The sequence below is a fragment of the Salmo trutta genome, chromosome 13 (assembly GCF_901001165.1).
Source record: "Salmo trutta chromosome 13, fSalTru1.1, whole genome shotgun sequence".
NCBI lineage: Eukaryota > Metazoa > Chordata > Actinopteri > Salmoniformes > Salmonidae > Salmo > Salmo trutta.
The window spans coordinates 21,598,067-21,618,921 of NC_042969.1; the positions used below are offsets into that span (position 1 = coordinate 21,598,067).

Below are 20,855 nucleotides of genomic sequence, written 5' to 3' on the forward strand. Positions count from 1 at the left end.
CCCAAACACTGCCCCAACATAAAAGGACAACTCCAGCAGCCTCCACATGGCCGACTCCTAAGGAGGCAGGATTGTCAGTGATACCGCGGCTTGGCCGAAGCCTCTATTACATGGCCTTCTGAGTCCCCGGTGAGGTGGCATTCCCTGCCATACTGTCGTCCAATAGGGCTGGGCTTTAACATGAGCCATCTGAAGAACACACATCAGGCCAGGCTGCTGAGGAGATCCAACTCAGTCTCATGACTTCATTCACTTCATTGCATCTACATAGTTACTGACAAAGGAAAACTGAAATGGCTCAGCATAAAACGGCTCTTCACAGACATTATTATACCTTCCTCATTTCTAGACTTGCAGCCAGCCACAGACCTTGTCCCTTTATCTAAACATCATCGAAACAGAGTGTTGAGAATAGCAGAAGCAATCTCTTGAGAAAGCATCTGGAAACTGGGCAGAGGGGGGCCTCGGATGGAAAACGATTTGCACTCTTTCCTCAAATCACCTCAAGACAAATACCTGCAGAGAAATCAATGAGTCATCAGGAAACTGGGCCAGAGTGCATCCCCATCTCAACTCCCTCCACAGTTTCTCATCCAGGCGTCTGACCCAGGTGTTCGTATACTGACACTTTTACTAGACACATTAGAAATAAACTGGGATAACGCTGACAGCCTCTGCTAATAGGTGTGTGTGTGTGAGTTCACCTGTCTGCGTCACACAATCCCAATAGAAATCTGACTGGCTCAATGCTTATCTGTTTCCTCAGTAAAATCCGACCACTCTCCAGTGGGAGTCTGAAACTCCAGATGCTGCTGCCTCCAGAATGTTGTTGAGTCTGATGATGCACTGATAACAGAATAGACTGCTTCTCATTTATTCAAAGAATAACATGCAAATTAAGCTGCAGTCGATCCAATGAGTTGGATCCTGCTTGCTTGTGTAAACGGAGACGGCTTAAAATAATTTCAGGCTAGGCAGCAGAGCATCATGGGAAGCACAAAGAGTGCTGTGGAAGTACATGAAAGGACGAATGCTGTGAGAGAGAGAGAGAAAGAAAGATTCTGTGGAGTGGGCAGAATTCAAGACTTTGACAAGGAATAGAACTGACTCCAGAACATTCTCTGGTGATTGCTAAAAATGTGCCCATTGGCATCGAACAACAACCAGGGCCCAGAGTAGACCTTGTCTAAAGCAGTTAACTCACTTTTCCCTCTGTGGCTGGAGACAGGGGCATTAGAGGACCGAGACAGTCCTTTATCACAGGAGCACACTTCTGCCGTGAAGATAGAAAGGTTTTACTAAGGCTACGTAGTTTCTAGTGGGGCAGAAGCTGCAAGATGCAGGTCCTCAGGTGCATAGTGGGGTCTGAGCAAGTGAGCATGTTAGTCAACAGTCAAGTGCAGCAATTTGGAGATGTCACTGAGCTCTGTCAAGTTCCATATCAGTCAAACTTAAGACATACAGTGCATTGGGAAAGTATTCAGACCCATCTACTTTTTCCATATTTTGTTACGTTACAGCCTTATTCTAAAATTGATTAGTTATTTTTCCTCATCAAATTATACACAATACCCCATAATGACAAAGCAAAAACGGGTTTAGAAATTTTTGCAAATGTTTTAAAAATCAAGAACTGAAATATCACATTTACATAAGTATTCAGACCCTTTACACAGTACTTTATTTGGCAGCGATTACAGCCTCGAGTCTTCTTCGTTTTGACGCTACAAGTTTGGCACATCTGTATTTGGGGAATTTATCCCATCATTCTCTGCAGATCCTCTCAAGCTCTGTCAGGTTGGATTGGGAGAGTTGCTGCACAGCTATTTTCAGGTCTCTCCAGAGATGTTTGACCGGGTTCAAGTCTGGGCTCTGGCTGGGCCACTCAAGGACATTCAGACACTTGTCCCGAAGCCACTCCTGCTTGGCTGTGTGCTTAGGGTCCTTGTCCTGTTGGAAGGTGAACCTTAGCCCCAGTCTGAGGTCCTGAGCACTCTGGAGCAGGTTTTCATTAAGGATCTCTCTGTACTTTTCTCCATCTTTGCCTCGATCCTGACCAGTCTCCCAGTCCCTGCCGCTGAAAAACATCCCCACAGCATGATCCTGCCACCACCATGCTTCACCATAGGGATGGTGCCAGGTTTCCTCCAGACGTGACACTTGGCATTCAGGCCAAAGAGTTCAATCTTGGTTTGATCAGAACAGAGAATCTTGTTTCTCATGGTCTGAGAGTCTTTAGGTGCCTTTTGGCAAACTCCAAGCAGTCTGTCATGTGCTTTTTACTGAGAAGTGGCTTACGTCTGGCCTCTCTACCATAAAGGCCTGATTGGTGGAGTGCTGCAGAGATTGTTGTCCTTCTGGAAGGTTATCCCATCTCCACAGAGGAACTCTAGAACTCTGTAAGAGTGACCATCGGGTTCTTGGTCACCATCCTGACCAAGGCCTTTCTCCCCTGATTGCTGAGATTGGCCGGGCGGCCAGCTCTAGGAAGAGTCTTGGTGGTTCCAAACATCTTCCATTAAAAAATGACTGTCAATACTGCAGACATTTTTTGGTACCCTTCCCCAGATCTGTGCCTCGACACAATCCTGTCTCGGAGCTCTACGGACAATTCCTTCGACCTCGTGGCTTGGTTTTTGCTCTGACATGCACTGTCAACTGTGGGACCTTATATAGACAGGTGTGTCCCTTTCCAAATCATGTCCAATCAATTGAATTTAGCACAGGTGGACTAAACAAGTTGTTGAAACATCTCAAGGATGACCAATGGAAACAGGATGCACCTGAGCTCAATTTTGAGTCTCATAGCAAATGGTCTGTAATAAATTAGCAACAATTTCTAAGAACCTGTTTTTGCTGTCATTGTGGGGTATTGTGTGTAGATTGAGGATTTTTTGTTTTTGTTTTTGAATAAGTCTGTAACGTAACAAAATGTTGAAAAAGTCAAGGGGTCTGAATACTTTCTGAAGGCACTGTAGAGCTATGAATAAATAGATAGATGTTTTGTCACATACACTGGATAGGTACATTAAATATGTTGTTTTACATGGTCAGTCATAGTAGTACGGGAAGTCAAAGTGTCAATAAACCTGTTCTATAGAGTATTCACTGAGGATTGGAAGAGTATTGCGTTCTTTATTACCTTTTATCAACAGAGTGAATCTGGTATGTTTTGAGGAGGAGGAAATACTATTAGATGGGTTGATCTTAGTTGAAATCATGTGCAGATGGGACACTAGCTAACACTAGTTTAGACTAAATCTTACAGATCCCAGTCAAAGCTGTCACCTTGCCAATAGTTAGCTTGCAATTTCAAAACAAGGTGATAAAGTATGTCTTCAGGCTGTTCCCCATACCTCCTCTCCTGTGCTGTAGTCAGTCAGCGGAATGTTCTGTCATTATTACTGTCATAGATGGGGAACAGGACAGGGTGTGAGAAGGACAGATATGGAGTGGGGCAGCAGAGGTCAGAAGGTCATTGTGACATGTGAGTAAAGCCTGTCAAGCTCGCGAACCAAAACCAGCCTCAGCTCCCAAGCTCCAGTCACGCAAGCAATGCCTAAGCCTGCCAAGCTGAAAGTTCACTGTTAAACTAGGTCAGTGGCAGGGGTGTGTGTGTGTGTGTGTGTGTGTGTGTGTGTGGTGGGGTGATTCTACCTACTGGTTACCTGCAATGCTGGGTGCAATAATGGTGAACCAGCCATTGTTGTGGCTAAACAGCCTGAATGGAGACAATGGAAATATTAGATGTTGTGAGAAGCCTGGCTGGCAGGAGGCCAGGTAATCAGAGAGTTTACAGAGCTACTAGTGAGCCAGGCCACCAATCAGATCCCTCCCCTCTCCTGTTATTCCCTAGCCAGCCCACCATGTGGTGGAACACTGTCCTGCTTTGTTGTCATGGGAGGGCACAATGTGGAATGTTTTTCACAGGTGTGCAGGTAGTGGCTTGCAGTGCACCTCTATTACGTAGTCCCCTGAACAGTTTCCATACACCCTCGTTTCCACCCTGCAGCTACATTCCTGTTTACTACCCACCTACCCACCTGCTGCCGTCAGGTTCTCAGGCCCTGGCCTTGCACCAGAAGCACTCCCCAAGGTGTGACAACACTACATGGGTGTACTATTTGTTGTGAGTGTGTGCGCCAGGGACCCACGAAAGGTCACCACTATGGTAAGTTAACACAGTTCTATTTGTTGTGAGTGTGTGCGCCAGGGACCCACGAAAGGTCACCACTATGGTAAGTTAACACAGTTCATAACGCAGAGGCTAAGCTAACAGTCAGATCATGATGAAGATGGTGATCTGGCCTGAACTCATAAGGGTTAGATCCCTTGTCTAGGGCAGTGAATACTAACTATCTTTAAATGGGACACCGCATCGTGTTCAGGTTGCAGTAAGGTAAGCAGTTGGAGGGAGTTGTAATCCCCCAGACAGCTTGATGATGATTACACGGCATCATGATGAAATCATGCGGAATCCAACCTGACATGCTGACAACACCTCAAGCAAATACACTGTGCCACTGCCATGGTGGCTATTTATGAACTCCACCTTCTCTGAGTAGCAGAAATACAAGGAACTCTGCTGCTAAGAATAGTAATACAGTAGCCTTGTAAAAAATACAGGATTTCTGTTCCTTTCACAGACTGTAGTGTCATGCTGACAGTCAGCTGGCTGCATTATTAGCGATCGGCTATAGCCATGAGCAATGCTCTCAACTGCCAACAGAATAACAGTACATGAGAGGTGTGTGAAACAATTAGCAACCACCCCATAACAAGGTTGAAGGGTTCTGATCGGCCATGTGAGATCCAGAACTAATATCCAGCCAATAAAATAAATAACCAAGCATAGCTGCAGGAAGGCCCTGCTGCCTGTGCCTGGCCACACTTTTGACATAATGACAGATAAGGCATTTATTTTCAGCTGGTGATGTGTAAACTTGTTACACTAAAGAACAGCGAGTCAACATCCACTCCTGCTCTGAACATGGACAACACACACCTCTTGTTAATGAGCAGGTTATGAGTTCGCTGAGCTAACCCGGTCAGTGTTAGGGGGGTAAGCCCTTGCCAGTGTGAGCCTGCCCTCCCCAGTAAGTCCCCAGGTGCTAGGTTACCATGGCAGGGCTGGAACACGGCGAGACTGTACTATCAGGACATTGGAATTTTCCTTTACCTTTCCCTGGTTTACAATCACGCCCAGGAGAGGGAGAGAGGTTGGACCGACAGGTTGGTCTGCCCACAGTAAGGGTTTACTATGAAGGGGCCATTCATTTATCACCCAGATCTTCATATGGCTGGGATTGAGGGCTAAATAAATCACAACCTTGCAACAGAAACACATGTAAGCACTAGGCTATATTGGATATTATATCTAATTAATCTATTTATATCAACGTCTAATGGTTCTCTTCACTCTGAATGAGGCCGAAGCGCAGCAATACCGATCAGTCTTGCTGTTTAAACATCAGGATTTAAGTATCTCAATCCATATTCCACACACATACCCACTCATGCATATGCACATAAACACTTTGAACAGAAGCAGACTCAGTACCCTGTATGGAGTTCTCCATCACACTACAATCTTAGATAAAAAGGTGCTATTTCAACCTAAACGGGTTCTTTGGCTGTCCCCATAAGACAACCCTTTGAAGAACCCAGGTAGAAAGAAACCTTTAGGGTTCCATGTAGAAACCTTTCCACAGAGGCTTCTACATGGAACCCAAAAGAGTCCTACCAGTATTGATCATGCAAGACCAGTGTTTGGGCTGTGAAGTGTTATCTGCTAGTTAACTCTTCATTTACCTTGGCTCGGGGCTGATGCAGAGTTGGACAGTCGTCCACTACGTCCTGACCAGACCTTCATTTACAACTGAACCACCTGCAACTCTCATTAATAGCTGTTTTACACACTTCTGATGAACTGAAGAGGTGAATTATTTGCATATTCAAATAGGGAAACAATTATTTTCACTTAAATCATCTAAATGATTATTAACGTTCATCTTATGAGTGTTTTTTAGGAAATAAAACATCAGGAAGGAATATGTATTTCATCTCAACACAATATATGTCACCATAAACTTAAAAAACACACGTAAAAACCTGTTGACCCTACATTCAGGACACACAATCCATCTAAAATAGACTACTTGCACACCCATTGTTTGGCTGTGGCTGAGGTACAGTATAATGACCTGGAGGATGCTGACTACGGACAAATGCCTGACTGCACATTGAAATGGTAAAGCAGGTGGTGGTGAATATCATCAGGGGACGACAACACCTGGCAACCCAATTTCAACTTCCCTTTACCTAAGTCAGCCTCATCAGACAGTCTGCTACTCTGCTCCTGTCCTGTCCGGGCCTATCCTGTCCTGGCATGTCCTATCCTGGCCTTTCCTATCCTGGCCTCCACCTGCAAGTCATGACCTGTCTCAACAGGCATGTGCTTTAGTGGCCAGGAAAAGCACACACACAGAGTGAAGCATCCCTCCTCTGTTCCCAAGTAGGGCCCTATAAAATCTGTTTATTTGCCTGATTCTGTCATTTTTTCCCCTAAATTTCGTTTTCTTCTATTTGTTTTTCCAGGTTTTCACACTTTTTTAATAGGTTCCAAGTCCACAACAATGCTTTCCCCACATCAGTAGACTCTTTTGAAATGTAGATATTTGGTTGTAATTAGGCCTACCCTTTAATTCAACTGCGCACCAGTCAAAGACAGTTGTTTGGTTAGCAATGTTTCTGTAGCGCTCAAGGGAGATTGCAAAGAAAAAAATGGCTACTGGATTGATGCAAATAATCCTGATATCATTCTGCCCGGAAGGTACAGGCTACTTTGTAGTTACCATTTAATAGAGAAGGTTTTAGGGAAAGCCTTCCCATCAACCAGAAGACGGTTGTCATTACATTACTAACGACTACACAAAGTGGTAGACAAATGCGAACACACAGACAGGGGCATTCCTGTGACGTTGCCTCTTCAGAAAGTTGAAGAAAAATACAAATCACTGACGCATTTTGTTCATGCCTTATGATAATCTTGATTCATTTTCTAATAAGTTCAATACAATTTGGAATATTGTGGAATTCCGTTTTAATGTCTGAAATCCGTGACTCCGCAACGCGGGTTTTATAGGGCCCTACCCAAGGTTTCCACAGTCAATTGTGCATATCAAATGTCTCTATGGGCCCTGGTCAAAAGTAAAGCACTAGGCTTTATAGGGAATATGGTGCCAGTTGGGGCACAGCATTGCATGTTCCTGTTCCAGGTTTCTCATGGATCCCCCCTCACAAGATGAGGAGCTGAATCTGTCGTGTCATTAGCTGTGTTCCCATTAACGTGTCCAGTGATTTGTTTGTTGATTTAGAAGGTTGGCATAGATACTAGATGTGATAATTGCCTGCTATTGGTGCGTTTCCATTGAACTGTCTTATGTCGATGAAAACAGCTGGACATAACGACGTCACACCTAAAAACCTACAGTGTTTCCATTACCCATTTTTGCAAATTGCTCATTAATAAATTGCCGACAGTGTGTTTCATGTCTCAGGTAGCCCGCAAATGCCAACATGGATAGAATGCAACAACTGACTAATATTTGCCATATTTGAATCATTCTCGTACCAACGTATCGCCACGGTCCGTGCCATGGTGAGACTTGCCCTCCTGTAGATCTGAAATAATTGGATGGTGAAACTTGCCAGCCAACTACAAAAGCAAGGCAATGCAAATCTTTGTCCTGCAAAGAAACATTATTTTTATAGTTAACAAAACATATTTTGCAAGATGTAGGCATTTAGAATTCAATGTGGAGTGGAGCTTTATAGTTACGCGGTGACATCACGTGCCCCGCGTACCTTCAAAATGATTTGCCAGTCATAATTTATTCGAAAAAACTGTTTCCATCATAATTTGTCACAATACATAAAGTTAGACAACAGAAAAATTCACCAGTCGAACTGATAAAAATGTTGTCGATCTTTAGAACATTTCTCCTATACCTGCCATTTCTATTACACATGTCACATAGATTTCTTTAGCGACATTGCCTTTGTTGAATAAACCTGGGTCAATGGAAACCTGCCTACTTAGGCCCATAGGCATTATGTTAAAGTCCCTGATGCATTTCCCAAAGCAAGCTACAGAATATGAAACAGGCTCACACTAATGTCCTCAACATCAATAGAGTCATTGTGATGAATACAAAACACTTGCAAAGGTTAATTAAGGACATTATGGCTTGTTGTGTTGTATTAGTTTTTTTTTAAATTCACATTACTTCATAATATCATATTTCAAAACCATGCCTAATTTCAAAAGGAAAATGAAAGACAATAATATATTATCATGTTGGCACAGCAAAAGATGAGTCCTAAGACAAGAGATAATAAAAAACACAATCAAAAGCTAAATAAAATTATCCTTATTGACTTGGGAGAACACAGCCTGAATATGTGAAGACAACCAAATGCCTGCTATAGTCAGTGTGTCTCAGGAGTCCATGCAAAGGATAGCCTTTGAAGCCCATGATGGATTAGCCTGCATCAATTATTGATATCTAATCAGCTGTTTCCTAGTTCCTCTCCCTCCCATACAGTCAGAAAATGCGTCCCAAATAGCACCCTATTCCCTTTATAGTGCACTACTTTAGAGGGCAAAAGTAGTGCACTATAAAGGGAATAGGGTCAAATCTGGGATGCACCTAGGTTAGAGCAGGGGTGATTTTCTTGGGACCCCAAAAAACTTTTTTTGTAAAAAAATTATATCTATTTTACTTCATGGTCACGAAAGACTGTAAAATCATCCAACAATTCAGATAAAAACGTGTCACATTTACAAAATCTGTCCTTAAGTATTCCCACGAATCAAAAAATAAACATATGTGATGGTGTCTCAATGTAATCAAGTTATTAAATTATTGTTATTTTCAAATACAATCTCTTTTTGGGCTTAATTGTGGTCAATTTTCAGTGTGCAGATTATTATAACTATGTTACGCCCCACCAACCATCCGCTCTGGGCTAGGCTCAGAGTGGAGGGGAGAGGTACAGTGATCCATGAGAGCTCATCCTCAAGCCTCCCTGAGGACAAGCCTCAGAGCCTCAGCCAGATGATGGATCTCTGGGGCTTTGGGGAGGAAGCAAACATTCCAATCCTCAGTGACAAACCACAAAGTCAGGCAGTGACACAACAAAAACCTCCCAGCAACACTTCTGGGAGATTAGACTCTTTCATCCTCAATTGAGTTGAGCATTTTGAGTAATGATCATTCAGAATGATCCTTCTCAACAACAACAAAAAAATATATGAAAATGCTCTTCCTACCTAGATAATGATCTTGAAGGAAGGGTGGTAGGCTAGGTGAAAGGCTAGGATCTTTCAGAATGGCCCTCATAGATAATGTGTGAGAATTTTAAATATAGGTGAAATGCTACTCCTAGAGTAACATTATCAGTGATGAGGATCATCTCTCTAACCGTTTCATTGATTGATTTTCCAGATTGTAGTAGGGCTTAAAAATACAGTAACATCATAGTGAACATCCAAACAGAGAAACCAATGTCCTGTGGTTCACAGCCAGTCTAAATCAGCATTAAACCCTGCTAAGAAAAAAACAAAGTCTTATCCATAATCTTCAGTCAGTACACAGCATAGCCAAAGCTAATTTCATTCATTCCAGCAGAGAGAAAGGCAGGTGTACTGTAGGAACTGCTCATTTCATAGACATAATGCATTTGCTCTAGTTAAAAAGAGTAGGCCTCCACTCTAGGCTTGACAGGTGACTCAGCCCATATCATGGAAGCTGAACACATAGCACTGCAGTATTCCATCACGGCAGGACAGCTCAGTGTCTGTGTAATAATACACAGCATTTCATTGAAGGGAGAGAGACTGCTGAGCAAAGTGAGCACCCTGCCTGGTGCAGTGGACTATATTGTTTCCCTGTCTGACTAAATCTGGGAAAACAAGACTTGAGTTCGAAAGCTGATATGACCATGCAACAGGACGACAACTAATTTTTTACATTTTACATTTTAGTCATTTAGCAGACGCTCTTATCCAGAGTGACTTACAGTAGTGAATGCATACATTTCATACAATTTCATACATATCATTAAAAAAAAATCTGTGCTGGCCCCCCGTGGGAATCGAACCCACAACCCTGGTGTTGCAAACACCATGCTCTACCAACTGAGCTACAGGGAAGGCCAACTCAGCAACCAGAATCAAATGAACCATTGACTGACAGGCGGTGAAACCACATACTGAAGCCTAAATGACGAGACAAACTACAGAAAAGCATTCGCTATGTAGGTTGTGTAACTCATGCATCTCATGAATATAAAGGGTAAAACATAACTGGCCCATATAACGTTAGTAGTATAGGCCTTTAAATATTTACATCAAAATGGATGATTACATTTGATTAAGAAAATACTTCTGAAAAGAAGGCAAAATAAAAATGTATTCAGATGGAAGGGGAAATACTAAAAGGCCATAATGGCATCCACTAGGTTTGTGGTTGTCAGTAGGACTGATCTTTAGATCCTCTTGATTAAACTGGAGTAGACCGGGTGAATTATTCGACCTGATCTAGAAGCAGCTGGACAGTCGTGGCAGCAGCAGCACCAGTCAGAAGCAACCCAGAGGAAAGAGCGAAGCTGTCGCTCATGCACGTCACTGGAGCCGCGTCCTCCAGACTACTACGCAACAGAAAGCACATGACTGCAGCAACTCTGTGTTCTGTAACTATGGGGTGTATTCGTTACGGAAACCGTTTACTGTTTAAGAACCAACCGGAAGCAAACGGAGCAAAACGAGTTATTATTGGACAAATTCAGGTAGGCCCCTCCCCGTTTCGTTCCGTTTGCTTCCGTTTGAGATTTTTTTTGCAACAGAATAGGCGGAATCAATACACCCCTGGTCACGATAGTAGAGTACTATTACAATGACCATTGATAGCACTGTCAACCCAATAATTCGGCTTAACATGCAAAACCGCATCGAACGCTCCATTTCATGGGGCTAATATCATGAACTTCCCTAAGCGATCAGAGCCTGATACAATGTTGTCACATTACGCTCTTGGACAAATATAACTTTCCAGTTAGGGGAACTTCGTATCTACGCGGGGACGCCCTCAATATGCATGTTTTACCCTTTGTTAATTATGCTGTACCATGTTTCAACTCAGAATGAATTCAGGTTATTATTAGATACTTATTAACTGACATTTAACACGGGATGTTCACTGCACACTTTACACATGTGACTTGAAATGTAAATCGCTTTTAGTCTTGGCTTCTGCAATCAATGAACCTGCTCACTAGCTACACATCTAGCAAAGAGTAGAATATCTGAGATCAGAATGAATGCTCTCATCGCAATCTAGAGTTACATCATAATATATCCAAGGTAGGCTACAATAAAGAATAGTTGGAATTCAATGAGATTTAGGCTACTGAGAATAATCCGTGAGTTTGCTGGTCAGTTGCATCCTATTATTATTTGAAATCTGGTAGTCTAATAACATTGTGCAATATCACATTACGATGAGATACCCCCATAATTGGAATGTTTGACTATTGTTATTTTGTTACCCCCCTAGAACATGCCGTTTTGGTATCAAGGTTTTGTAACAGTGGCTCGCTGGTATCAAGGTTTTGTAACAGTGGCTCGCTGGTATCAAGGTTTTGTAACAGTGGCTCGCTGGTATCAAGGTTTTGTAACAGTGGATCGCTGCTTACGCAAACGATTACGAAAACATAATCGCCTGAATTTTTCACAGATGGGCACAATATTCCGCATTTCACATCATCATTCTTGCAGCACCTGAAACTCAACGACGTCGATGATGGGATCAAGTAGTCATTATCGTTGTATTGCACCCTATTCACTTTGTAGTTCACTAGCTACTTTAGCCCAACTTTGAACCGTGAGAGACGCACTGTACTGTAGCATACCGGTCTACAGTTGAATCTTTAGTTACTAGATAGATGGGCTGGTGAAACAGATGGATAGCCAACATACGCAAATTGCATTGATTTGCAATAATATAAGCATTCATCAAAACTCCAATTTGTAGGCTATTAGCTGGATGGGAAATAAATAGTCAAACCTTCGTATACAAAGTATTGCCAATACATCCATTCATTTCGATATCAAATGTATAAATAGCCAAGTTCACGCTATAGCCTACCCACGTGCTGAGGTCTCTGATTTGACAGGATTAGTCAAAAATTGTAAAAGTTTTAAGAGCAACACAGAAATTGTTATTTCAATGTTAAATGACAAAATAATTGTACGCAACCGAAATTAAATGTTTTATTAATTACTATCCCACGTTGTTCGCACTAATAACATTTCCTTACAACTCCACGTGAAGCACATACGTCAAAGGTCTGAAGACGCCGGTTAGAGAGCCGAGATGCTGACAGCCAGAGCAGACATGAAGATTCAATATCGCATGCTTCTGCCAATAACATGCAAACATGAACCCTCGGCCAGGTAGTCCTGATTCTGGACATATATAATATGAACATCCCTTACCTGGCTGCCTGAGTTTTCTGTCAGGTAATTGAAGACAAAAGAAGAGAGCTCCTCATCTAACAGTGAAACGCAGTCCGCCATCTTCTAGAGAATGAGAGCCGGGGAGTCTGAGAGCCGGTATACGGTTCTGTTCTCGTTCAGTTGCAGTCAGTCGCCGGATGAGGGCGTTGTCATAGACTGATATAACTGAAATACAAATGTACTATCACTTGGCCTGTAATGATGTGATGTCACTGTTTCGACAAGTCATTTAGATAACTTAATTTTCCTACGAAAGGCTGCGAATCTATCGATTTGTAGGCATATTGTCCTTGAGATAAGTAATGACAGCATGCTTGGAAAAACAAAATGCATATGAGTAATATTTAAAAAATGTGTCCAGCTGGAATAGGCTCAAAATGCATGTGGGGACTATGATGATGACTCATACGGCAAACACGCAACTCAACTGATTTGTTTACACAACAGGCCTAACAATTGAAAGAACTGCGTACTTATATTTGAATAGATTTTTAGATTTTTCATTTTGGTCTATTTTGAATCTATTTTACAGGTTATCCATAAAGAGCACACCATTCAGGCCATATGGCCACCACCACAGTAGGCCATTCCAACACCCATGTTGAGGTCTGTTGCCTGATTAGGTTTGGCAAAACAAATAGAGAATTGGTGCCAAAATATAAATTAATAGAAATGTGTCATTTAGAGAGCTATTATGCCTAGTAAAAATAGTCTACAATATCCTCAATTACTGCAGGTAAGAATATTTGCTCATTGGCCCACCTTTGCCCCTTCTGATTGCATATCTGCTGGGTCATGTGAGACTCAGTGACAAGCTACTACAGTACATTATGGCTCCTCCCTCCTCCACCTACTCCACAATGCCCCACTTCCTGCATCAATGTACCATTCACAATTTAACACAGGCAGCTAGTGAGGTCTTTTGTTGGCTTATCTTGTTGAAGGTTATGAGTTGTACAATTGTTGTACAAGGTTTGATCATTTAATTAATTTGTTTGCTCAACACACGCACACACAAGCACACACACAAGCACACACACACACACACCTGTGCATGTTTCCTCCTGTAATCTTGGCCAAGTCTTCCAGCAAGACAGATGAACCTGGACCAAAAAGTGATTGAAATCAAATGGAATGTGGACCAAGCATGTTGCCCAGTATATCGTAGACATGTAATGCATTTGTAATTTTATTTCAATTTGATTTGATCTAATATGCACTTTTTGATGTATGATTGTTGCTCTGCATAAATTCGTCAACCTATCCGGCAGGCTCTGAGGCACCGACAGAGTGTGAAATTATAGCATAACCTTAAATTATTCAATAAGCCGACTCACTGCTTCTCTAACACCCCATTGGATGGTGTGTAGGGCAGCCTACATTAATATTACAAGATTATGATGCATTATGCAGTCCAACAACTGTAGGTACATTTTAGGTCTTTGAGATGAACGGTTGGTTGTTGGTTGTGTGTCTTGATCACAGAGTTGAAAGCATCCCTGTGTAGTAGAGTCCTTGGGGAAAACAATCATCAGCTTTTGGATTCTCAGACCGTTTTCAAGGCAAAGAATTCATTGAAATATGTCTTTAGAATGTAATTTCTTTCACATAGACTACCTCAATGGAGACTATATCACACAGATTGTGAGGTTTTAGAGACATGTTGTATTGCATATTGTTTAACCCAGATTAGTGCTATTCCTCCCTCTCTATGCTGACCATCTATTTCTACGCTGAGTTCACACACAGTGCAGAGTTTACTCATGAAGCTGCTGGCTCCATAAGAATACATGGGGAAAATCCATTAAGTAGGCCCACAGCAAAACCTTTCCCAGATGGTTAAAGTTAGCATATATGCTAATATACCAACATGTTAATTGATGCAGTATAATGATTGCTCAAAGAAAAGTTGAACACAGCCAAAGGAAGTTGATCTAACTAGCCTTCGGATTATCCTTGGATGTGTGGTCATTTCTACTATGTCACAACATGTAAGGATGTGTGGCAAAACTGGGCATGTCAGCAGTTTTTATCCAGACCAGCAAACATCAAAAACAAGCTGATCAAAATAACCAAAGGTTGCTGTGATTCAAGCCTGATAGAAAATGACAGTAGCCTACTTGGTTTGGTAACAATGTGGCAACAACCCTTTGACACTTACTGTACTTCAGAGAATTCAATCCAGGTGGTTACGACCTGGTACCAAATGCTAGGTAATGAGGCTTGTTTTAATGGCTCTCCCAAAGTGACAGAAGAGTAGTTATTAGATAACTAGCATGTAATTATATTCTATAAGTAAATAACAAGTCAACAAATAAACTGTCAACATGTTAAGTGTATAGCTGTACATGAACACAATGCCTCCGCAGAACAGTTAGATATATGGATCCCTCTATTAAAGCTGATGAATGTTATTATTGTTTGTGACAGAATCGAGACGTAAACACAGACACTGCCTATCCAAACTGACATAATCATGATCCTATGCCATGCCACACTATGAAAACTCTATGCTCTGTTCTACAGCCTTAGACAGCCTGCTGCATGCCCACCTGCTCTAATTAGGGTAGAGGTTACACAGTGAGTAGACAGGCCCTCCCTCAGTGACAGTGGATGGCATGCCTGATACTATATCTGCCAGTGCTGGTAACATAGCCTGGTCCCATGATCTGTTTGTTCTGTCAATGGCAACGCCCATTGGAGTTTCTAGTGGAAACAGCACAAACAGGCTAGTGGAAATGTCGTTGTGTGTTAGTATTAGGACTATGGGCTGTCTATGACCATCAATCAGTAGAGTGCCCAATCATTTTCCTCAGTTATATCAATTCATTGATCTGGCAGGAGGAAAAGCCTGATGTGATGTGGTAGGTCAATACATCTGAGCTGCCTGCTGCACGTTCAGCCCAGCCTACGCTACTTGTTCAAGGACGCCAATCAATAGGATTTGCACAATCTTTTTCCGAAACAGGGGGCTCACACGCCACTGTTTGATTGGGGACAGAGGCCTTTTCCTCAGTCCTGATCAATGGGCAGGAAATGAGCGCTACATGTCACTTTTGCCGGACGCCGACGCCCTCCCCCCATGTGACGCGACCTGGCATAGCCCCAGTCTCATGTCAAATCAAATTTGATTTGTCCCATGCTGGATAATGCCACATGATGGATGATGGCGCCGGAGGTGATGGCGGCCGTTTTACAGTCTCCTAGCTAATTGTGATATTGTGTGTGTTTTTTTGCATTATTTGTAACTTATTTTGTACATAATGTTTCTGCCACCCTCTCTTATGACCGAAAAGATATCAGGACAGTGATTACTCACCTCGTACTGGACGAAGACGTTTCCTTTAACGTGTCGGACGTGAAGGATATACTTCAGACACCCGACAAGGCCCAAATCCCTGCCATTCGAATGAGAAAGAGACGGAGATATCGGGGACGAAGGTCGGGGTGCCTTGTATGTATCCGACGGCGAGTGGGAAATCTGCCTCCACCATCAGTCCTATTAGCCAACGTACAATCATTGGATAACAAAATAGACGAACTAAGATCACGAATATCCTACCAACGGGACATTAAAAACTGTAATATCTTATGTTTCACCGAGTCGTGGCTGAACGATGACATGGATAACATACAGCTGGCGGGGTTTACACTGCATCGGCAAGATAGAACAGCCACCTCCAGTAAACCTGTATAATTGTAAACAACAGCTGGTGCACCAAATCTAATAGTAAGAAAGTCTCAAGGTTTTGCTCGCTTGAGGTAGAGTATCTCATGATAAGCTATAGACCACACTATTTACCAAGATAGTTTTTATCTATATTCTTCGTAGCTGTCTATTTACCACCACAAACCGATGCTGACACTAAGACCACACTCAATGAGCTGTATATGGTAGAGGTCGACCGATTATGATTTTTCAATACCGATACCGATTATTGGAGGGCCAAAAGCCCGATACCGATTAATCGGCCGTTTTTTAAATGTATTTATTTATTTGTAATAATGACAATTACAACAATACTGAATGAACACTTATTTTAACTTAATTTAATACATCAATAAAATCAATTTAGCCTCAAATAAATTATGAAACATTCAATTTGGTTTAAATAATGCAAAAACAAAGTGTTGGAGAAGAAAGTAAAAGTGCAATATGTGCCATGTAAGAAAGCTAACGTTTAAGTTTCTTGCTCAGAACATGAGAACATATGAAAGCTGGTGTTTCCTTTTAACATGAGTCTTCAATATTCCCAGGTAAGAAGTTTTAGGTTGTAGTTATTATAGGAATTATAGGACTATTTCTCTCTATACGATTTGTATTTCATATACCTTTGACTATTGGATGTTCTTATAGGCACTTTAGTATTGCCAGTGTAACAATATAGCTTCTGTCCCTCTCCTCGCTCCTACCTGGGCTCAAACCAGGAACACATCAACAACAGCCACCCTCGAAGCAGCGTTACCCATGTAGAGCAAGGGAAACTACTCCTTCAAGTCTCAGAGCGAGTGACGTTTGAAACGCTATTAGTGCGCACCCCGCTAACTAGCTAGCCATTTCACATCGGTTACACCAGCCTAATCCTGGGAGTTGACAGGCTTGAAGGGGTGGGTATAATTTGTGGAGCGTTCCAACAGGAATCTGTTCCAAAAAACGTAAAGTAAAAGGTTGCCAACCAACAACACATACAAAGTAGCAACGCATATAAACCTAGCTAACTAGCTGCCGAATAGGCATCAACTCACCACGTAGCTTATTCTTAATGTTTGTCCATAGGCAACCAGAGTGAGGACAGACATTTTTCGGAATAAACGTGATGAGTGAAAAACGCAATGAAATAGACCATTCACTACCCGGTATCTTTTTCTGCCGCTATACAACTTTGTATGCGTTGTTTTTTGGCAACCTTGTTATTTACAAAGTTTTTGGAATAGATTACTGTTGGAACGTTCCACAAATTATACCCACCCGGCTTGAAGTCATAAACAGCTTGAAACACAGCGAAGAGCTGCTGGCAAAACGCACGAAAGTGCTGTCTGAATGAATGCTTACGAGCCTGCTGGTGCCTACCATCGCTCAGTCAGACTGCTCTATCAAATCATAGACTTAATTATAACATAATAAACACACAGAAATACGAGCCTTTGGTCATTAATATGGTCGAATCCCGAAACTATCATCTCATCTCGTGGAGTGCAATGTAAGGCAGGTGGTTAGAGCGTTGGTCTAGTAACCAAGGTTGCAAAAACGAATCCCCGAATCCCCCCTGAACAAGGCAGTTAACCCCCGTTCCTAGGCCGTCATTGAAAATAAGAATGTGTTCTTAATCTGACTTGCCTAGTTAAATAAAGGTGTTAAAAAAAATGTTAAAAAAGTAAAAAAATGGGTGGCCAAAAATACCGATTGCCGATTGTTATGAAAAGTTGAAATCGGCCCTAATTAATTGGCCACTCTGATTAATCGGTCGACCTCTAGTATATGGCCATAAGCAAACAGGAAAACGCTCATCCAGAGGCGGCGCTCCTAGTGGCCAGGGACTTTAATGCAGGGATACTTAAATCCCTTTTACCTCATTTCTACTAGCATGTTAAATGTGCAACCAGAGGAGAAAAAAAACCTCCTCCCTATAGGCTGTCTCATCGTCGTCGGTGATCAGGCCAACCACCGTTTTGTCGTCACAAACTTAATGATGGTGTTGGAGTCGTGCGTGGGCACGCGGTCGTGGGTGAACAGAGAGTAGAGGGAGGGTGCTGTCCTTTTAGAGATGATATGGAAGCACTGTGACTGTTTACTGACATGAAGACGTTATTGTGATCTTCAGGGGTTATAGGTCAGGTCAGCTATAGGTCAATAATTGGCCTCATCGATACCATGTCCAATATCAGTCAGTAATGTATGGTTGGGAGAGTACTATATAGAAAACAAAGGAAATATACTATCCTGTTTTTACACTCCAATTTTTGAATAATTTGTTTGACAGTATTAGTGGCTGTTTTCTAGAAGCATATCTCTTCTTATATGTGGGAGATTGATTTTATTGAGAGTTTAGCTTGCAATTATTTATCTCTGGTAATGTATACAGCCAAAACAGTGATTGATTCTGACATCTTTTTTGATAGTATCCAATTTCATCCGAATTTTAAGATTAGGATTAAGATCACTTTATTGGTGAATTATACACAAGGTCGAACCATAATTTGACTTCCGCTTTTAATACAACGCCTCCGAAAGACACGCATACAGGCCTTCAGAAAGTTGACCTTTTCCACATTTTGTTGTGTTACAGCCTGGATTTAAAATGGATTAAATTGAGATTTTTTTGTCACTGGCCTACACACAATACCCCATGATGTCAAAGAGTAATTGTGTTTTCACATTTTTTACAAATGTATAAAAATGTAAAAGCTGAAATGTCTTGAGTCAATAAGTATTCAACCCCTTTGTTATGGCAAGCCTAAATAAGTTCAAGAGTAAACATGTGCTTAACAAGTCACATGATAAGATGCATGAACTCACTCTGTGTGCAATAATAGTGTTTAACAAGATTTTTTAATGACTACCTCATCTTGGTACGCCACACATGTAATTATTTGTAAGGTCCCTCAGTTGAGCAGTGAATTTCAAACACAGATTCAACCACAAAGACCAAGGAGGTTTTCCAATGCCCCTCAAAGAAGGGTACCTATTGGTATATGGGTAAAACATAAAAAACATCCCTTCGAGCATGGTGAAGTTATTCCTCTCTAGGTTTCTTCCTAGGTTTTTGGCCTTTCTCAGGAGTTTTTCCTAGGGAGTTTTTCCCAGCCACCGTGCTTCTTTCACATGCATTGCTTGCTGTTTGGGGTTTTAGGCTGGGTTTCTGTACAGCACTTTGAGATTTCAGCTGATGTACGAAGGGCTATATAAATAAATTTGATTTGATTTGATTTTGATTTGATTTGATTTATTAATTACATTTTGGTAGGTGTATCAATACACCGAGTAACTACAAAGATACAGGCATATTTCCTAACTCAGTTGCCGGAGATGAAGGAAACCGCTCAGGGATTTCACCATCAGGCCAATTGTGACTTTGAAACAGATACAGAGTTTAATGGCTGTGATAGGAGAAAACTGAGGATTGTAGTTACTCCACAATACTAGCCTAATTGACTGAGTGAAAAGAAGGAAGCCTATATAGAATAAAAATATTCCCCCCCCAAAAATGTGGCAAAGCAATTAAGTTTTTGTCGTGAACACAAAGTGTTATGTTTGGTGCAAATCAAATACAGCACATTACTCTATATTGTCAAGCATAGTGGTGGTTGCATCATGTTATCGGTATGCTTGTAATCATTAAGTACTAGGGAGTTTTTCAGGATAAAAGAATTAACGTAATGGAGCTTAGCAAAGGCAAAATCCTCGAGAAAAACCTAGTTCAGTCTGCTTTCCCCCAGACACTGGGAGATGAATTCACCTTTTGTCGGGACAATAACCTAAAACACAAGGCCAAATCTACACTGGAGTTGATTACTGGAGTTTCTGAGTGGCCGAGTTACAGTTTTGACTTAAATCTGCTTGAAAAATCTATGGCAAGACAATAATAATGGGCAGTTGTTGCACAATCCAGGTGTGGAAAGTTCTGCTCTTAACTGCACTTAACCTGCAGTATGACCAGTATGCTATGTTGAGTGAAGCGTACTGCATATATACAGCAGAGCACAGCACACTGAACCATTGAGTCTCCTCTCCTATTGGTGGGAAGACAGGGGACTCCACAGAGATGAACCATTGAGCACTCCTCTCCTATTGGATGAAAGGCAGGGGACTCCACAGAGATGAACAATTGAGCACTCCTCTCCTATTGGAGGGGAGGCACGGGACTCCACAGAGATGAACAGTTGAGTCTCTTCTCCTATTGGAGGGAAGGCAGGGGACTCCACAGAGATGCAAAGAATTCCATGCTCTGCATTCTGCCAGCACTGCCAGCACAGTGCTGGCAGGGAGACAGGCAGGCATTCAGGCAGGTAGGCAGTCGCTCAGGTGATAAAGGGTTTCAAAGTCATCTGATCTAACACAAAAAGTCAGTGGCGGTGCAAAGTTTGCTCCGGTCGAAAAGACTCTGCAAAGACTTAGGCTAGTCCCCCCTCCCCTCTCTCCCCTTTCTCCCAGTGCCCCTACCCCCAGACATTGCCCTGGGGCAAAGGGAAGAGGGGGAGACATGAGATTTAGGGGCTAGGGGATGGAGGGACACGGGGTCAGCCGGTGCCCGGAGGTTGGGTACCAAAGGCCCTA

At 42.1% G+C, this 20,855-nt stretch overlaps 1 protein-coding gene across 1 annotated transcript in view; it reads right to left on the reverse strand.

Moving 5' to 3' along the window:
• Positions 1-13,043, reverse strand: part of ppargc1b (peroxisome proliferator-activated receptor gamma, coactivator 1 beta) — a 96,642-nt gene extending 83,599 nt beyond the window's left edge. The window contains exon 1 of the mRNA XM_029771414.1: positions 12,560-13,043. Coding sequence (XP_029627274.1) covers positions 12,560-12,640 — 81 coding nt within the window. The 5' untranslated portion in view covers positions 12,641-13,043. The remainder of the gene's footprint in view (positions 1-12,559) is intronic.
• Positions 13,044-20,855: the final 7,812 nt, after the last annotated feature.